The sequence below is a fragment of the Poeciliopsis prolifica genome, unplaced genomic scaffold (assembly GCF_027474105.1).
Source record: "Poeciliopsis prolifica strain line A6 unplaced genomic scaffold, Auburn_PproV2 SCAFFOLD022, whole genome shotgun sequence".
NCBI classification, from domain to species: domain Eukaryota; kingdom Metazoa; phylum Chordata; class Actinopteri; order Cyprinodontiformes; family Poeciliidae; genus Poeciliopsis; species Poeciliopsis prolifica.
Genome location: NW_026562397.1, coordinates 6,685,288 through 6,689,658, shown reverse-complemented (window position 1 = coordinate 6,689,658; position 4,371 = coordinate 6,685,288). Strand labels below are relative to the sequence as shown.

General features: G+C 40.5%; 1 protein-coding gene across 1 annotated transcript in view; it reads right to left on the bottom strand.

Annotated features, from left to right (window-relative positions):
- Positions 1-375: 375 nt before the first annotated feature.
- The window catches only part of dhx36 (DEAH (Asp-Glu-Ala-His) box polypeptide 36), a 35,272-nt gene continuing 31,276 nt past the window's right edge, over positions 376-4,371 (bottom strand). Inside the window, exons 25-26 of the mRNA XM_055045756.1 lie at positions 2,420-2,572; positions 376-2,338 (exon numbers count right to left, since the gene is read on the bottom strand). Of these exons, the coding sequence (XP_054901731.1) occupies positions 2,111-2,338; positions 2,420-2,572 (381 nt within the window). The 3' untranslated portion in view covers positions 376-2,110. The remainder of the gene's footprint in view (positions 2,339-2,419; positions 2,573-4,371) is intronic.

Sequence of the window (4,371 nt, the reverse complement as noted above, 5' to 3'; positions counted from 1 at the left end):
TTTTGTTTTCCAAGTGATCATTTCATTCTGCTTATTGACAGATTGAAGCTTTTGCAGTTTCGCCTTGCCGTCACAGAACCAATGTTAACTAACTTTACACATGAATCTGAATCATGTATTGGAAATTTAATTTATTGCCATGGTTCAACATTTTGAATAAGACGAATACAAAACTTAAAAAAAAAAAAGTCAATTGTGATTGAAGACTTCTGAGATGACCATTGTCCAGCGGCACAGATATTTTGCGCTGGAGGAGTGTAAACATCGTACCTTGTGCGGCGCGTGAAACCACTGGTTGCCTTCGTGGTGCGAGATTTAGTACAGCCACAGCTTGAACCCCACATAACAAACCTATTTCAAATCAACAGCCGTATATTGTCTGATGCAGGTGTTTAATAATGCTCAGTGCTCTACAGGTTGGTCTCTCTAACAAATTGGCAACAACAAAGTGTAGCAATGTCACATTAATGTCTACAGAATTAATAATCCTCTCGAATCCACACATTTATATATATATTCATATTTACATGCTCACTGCTGCTGATAATACATGGTGTCAGATCACTTTAATAACCAAAAACTATTTTACATCATTTTGTCAGCGAATACATTTAAGAAATAAATGTGTTGATTAAGTGTGACGGATCACTCTTAATCAAGTGTTTGCATGAGGTGGGGTCCAGAAATGCTACATAATTATGCATGCAAGGAAAAATAAAAGAAGCAAAAAAACACATTTCAGAAGGACACTTTTTTGTCTGTAGGAAGGCACTCTTCCACCACCTAGTGTCAACTAGGAGAGACTACAGCCTCCACAACAGACTTGCACGGCATCTTGCAGGAAAAAAAACTGAAAGAGCCAAGAGTCCTCGAATTTCTGTCCCGTCTTGTAGACGTCCTCATCCATGAGTGTCCAGTTCAGTGCGAACACCAAGGTGTTTATATTTGTATTTGTGAGCCAAGGAACCTGGCAGTTCAAAATGCAAATACGCAAATATCAGTGGAGAAAAGAGTGGAGGATAAATTGAGGTAAGAAAAGGAGCACACACAACTGGAATAACTGCTGCCTAAAGAGGACAGCAAAGCTCAGGCAAGAGTTTGAGAGAGATTCACAGGATGTGACCTGCAACTGGAGTCTGAGCTTCAAGAGAAAGCACACACAGCGGTACTGAAGAAATGGGCTGCAGCATTTGCATTCGTTGTGTGAACCCAATTCTGGACAGAAATGTTAAAAGCCCAAGCTGTAGAAATGAAAGTGGACAGAAACAGTAAACTTTCAACAGAATTTCAGGACCCATGTTCAGCGATGCAGACGTGAAGAAGACCGTCTGTTAATGTAAGCCAGGATTCCAAGACCACTCCAAAAGCAAGAAGCGGGCTGTAGCAGAGGGTATTCTGGGTAAATAAGCGTGCTGGTTCGTTTCTAGGAGGAGACATAACTTTTACGGATGACAGAATAGAAATCCTACAAATTAAAATCTGATACTACTCAATTTTTGTTTACAGTTTGCATGAAAAGAAGTTGAGCTGATGTGTTCTTCACAGGCTTGCAGAGCGCCACCACAGGGTGAACAAGCTTCTCACAGGGTTTGGATCGTTTGACAGTGCAGTTCGAAAGTGAACGGTACCAGCTGAAAATGGAACAAATGTCGCCATTTTGATCCCTAATCGTACCCAGTGTACCAGACTATTATGTGTGAAAACACCTTTTCTCTACGCATTTAACTGAAAAGGTGGCAGACGCCGCACAGAGTGATTTTAAGTAGCTTCTTTATTGCATAATCAATTTTATGGATGAAAGGTGAAACTTTCCCAAACACAAAAAGTACAAACTAAACAAAAACGGATGCATGCAGAGAGGTTGGTCCTTGGATAATCTTAAAAAGCGAAAGAGACGCACAACTCATTCCGCTGAATGACATTTTCATTTTTTCAGCACTCTAAGCCATTTGGCCTTCAGCATCTAGAGAGCACTAAAGTTTGAACCGAACAGAAGCGTCAAGGAGGCCAGCTGTCTATCATAAATATTCCAACAAACTCATGTCTGAAGGTGCAGTCAGTCATCGCGAAAGCCTCCTCTCTTCATTGCCAGCCAAATGCCCAGACACTTTTAATCATCGTCGTCATCGTCGTCGAAGTAAGTGTGCCTTCCGCTGGGGGCAGACGCCCACGTCCTGTCGTCGTCCTTGCTGCTGCCTGCAGGCCTTTCCTGGGTAGTGATGAGGTCTATGATGGCCGTGATGACAGCGCAGTCTTTGGACTGGCGGTTCTCCCAATCCACAGGAGCCGGGTGACTGATTTTGTCTTGCAACAGCGAGTCCAGCTCTCTCTTCAAACTCTGCAGGACACGAAACAGAGAGCGGTTAAGCATAAACGACACGTCGGGGTAAAATGAGCATCTGACGTCGGCTTGGGTCACCTTAACGAGGTGAGCGATGCGCGCCGGGGACCTGAAGACGATCCAGCGGTCCACCGCGACGGTCTCCTGGCCCTCGTCTTTCTGGATGGTGATGTCTCCCCCGAAGAACAGCAGCGAGAACGGGGACACCTCGGTGCAGTCGTACAGGAAGATCTGAAGGGAGACGGCGACATCGCGTACGCGCAATTATGGCATCATCACAGCAGATTAACACGTTCCGGTGGCGGGGAGCGGCGGCGCTGAGGCCGACAGCTTCACCGCGGTGTGGGCTGAAAGTATCCCATTAGTGAAGAGAGAGGCCATGCCAGGTTGAAATGTGTTTTGGTGTCTCTGGTGTGAGGAGAAATGTCATCCTGCCCCATCTGTGAATCTCCCTAATGTGCTACACTCTTTCTATTCATTTCACATCCTTCGCCGACAGCTGCTTATGTAAAGCAGTTCGCTCTGTGAGACCCGACATGAAGAACTGAAAACTCTGAAAGCTAAGTGTAATGCTCCAATTTTCACCCAAATAATAATATGTATATAAAAAAGGCTTTTAAACATAAGACAACAACTAAAATTGAAATAAAATCTTATTTCAGAAGTATGATAACGGAAGATCGTTTCATATAATCACTGGAAAGTGCTAATCATGTATTGATACTGACTGAAATCAAAATGTCTGCTAATTGTCTATCTACAATTAGCTCATCTTCATTTTACAAAGCTGCTTGTCAAGATTTCACATATTCTCATCAAGGCCATTGATAACAGAACATTCAGTGTCTTAAAAACAAGTTTAGATGTCATGTGGTTTTCTTTACACAAAGTCAAAACCATAGGAAGAAACTCAAGAATATGGTAATTAGGGCTGCAAATAACAATTATTTTAGCAATTGATTAATCTATTGTTTATTCCGACGGTTAATTGGATAAAAAAAGGAAATATTGGCAAACTGCTGAGTTTTCGTTTTACCACTCGAGTCTTTTACACGATATTGGAAACACAATAAAAGATACAAATGATTCAATTCCTTTTTGAAAAAGGAAAATAAACATTTCATTGCTTGAAATCATGTTGAAGCTAAAAAAATAAGATCAAGTCCAATAACATGAGCAGCTCAACATTCAACTGGGCTTAAATGAATTTCTTTATTCTTTCACACAATTTGAACCAGGTGAAGCAAAAACTATGCCACTTAAGAAGTTCTGGGTATAACATATTGAGAGACAAAGATAGTTTTTTTTTTTTATCTTAGATGGAAAAAATATCCATATTTTTGTACAATTTTGGCTAAATTACTGCTCTGAATACGTTGTTCTTCAGCAATCTTCCTTTGCTTGTGTCTGTATTCTCCAATTAATGATTCATTACTAAATCAGTTGAGACTTTTCCAACAATCAATTCATCACGAATATTACTATTATTATTACTCAATAAGTTTGAATATTCTCAAACAAGACAAAAATAAAAAGAGCTAAAATTCCAGTCAGAATAATGCTAGGAAGTCAGGATGGTTTCAGAAAGCAGAAAGTGCTTTCTTTCAAATTTGCTCAAGGACATTTATCCCAGTGTTAGTGGGTGGTTTATGTTCAATTTCAATCTTACTCTTATTTTCCAGTCATGTTGTTTGTTGCCTTATCATTCCATCCAGCAAAAGAAGCAACAAAAAACAAAAGTGATGTTATAGGTCCACGTTGATCCCTGACCTATGCTGTTCGTTGACTCGGTCAGTTCCTGCACTCAATTGAAAAAAAAAAAAAAAAAAGAAAACCCTTCGGTGTTCTTTTAAAACACAAACTTTCTGATGATAAATTAAAAAGACAAAAAGGTCAAAGGAAATCTATTTATATTCCAGCGGAAGAAACAAGCTGAAAATTAAGGGTCAAGTCAGTGGGAAGGAAATAAGCAGTGAGAGAGGCGGCACACCTATAAATCTGATGTAATGGATCACCGGGGACAAGTGCGT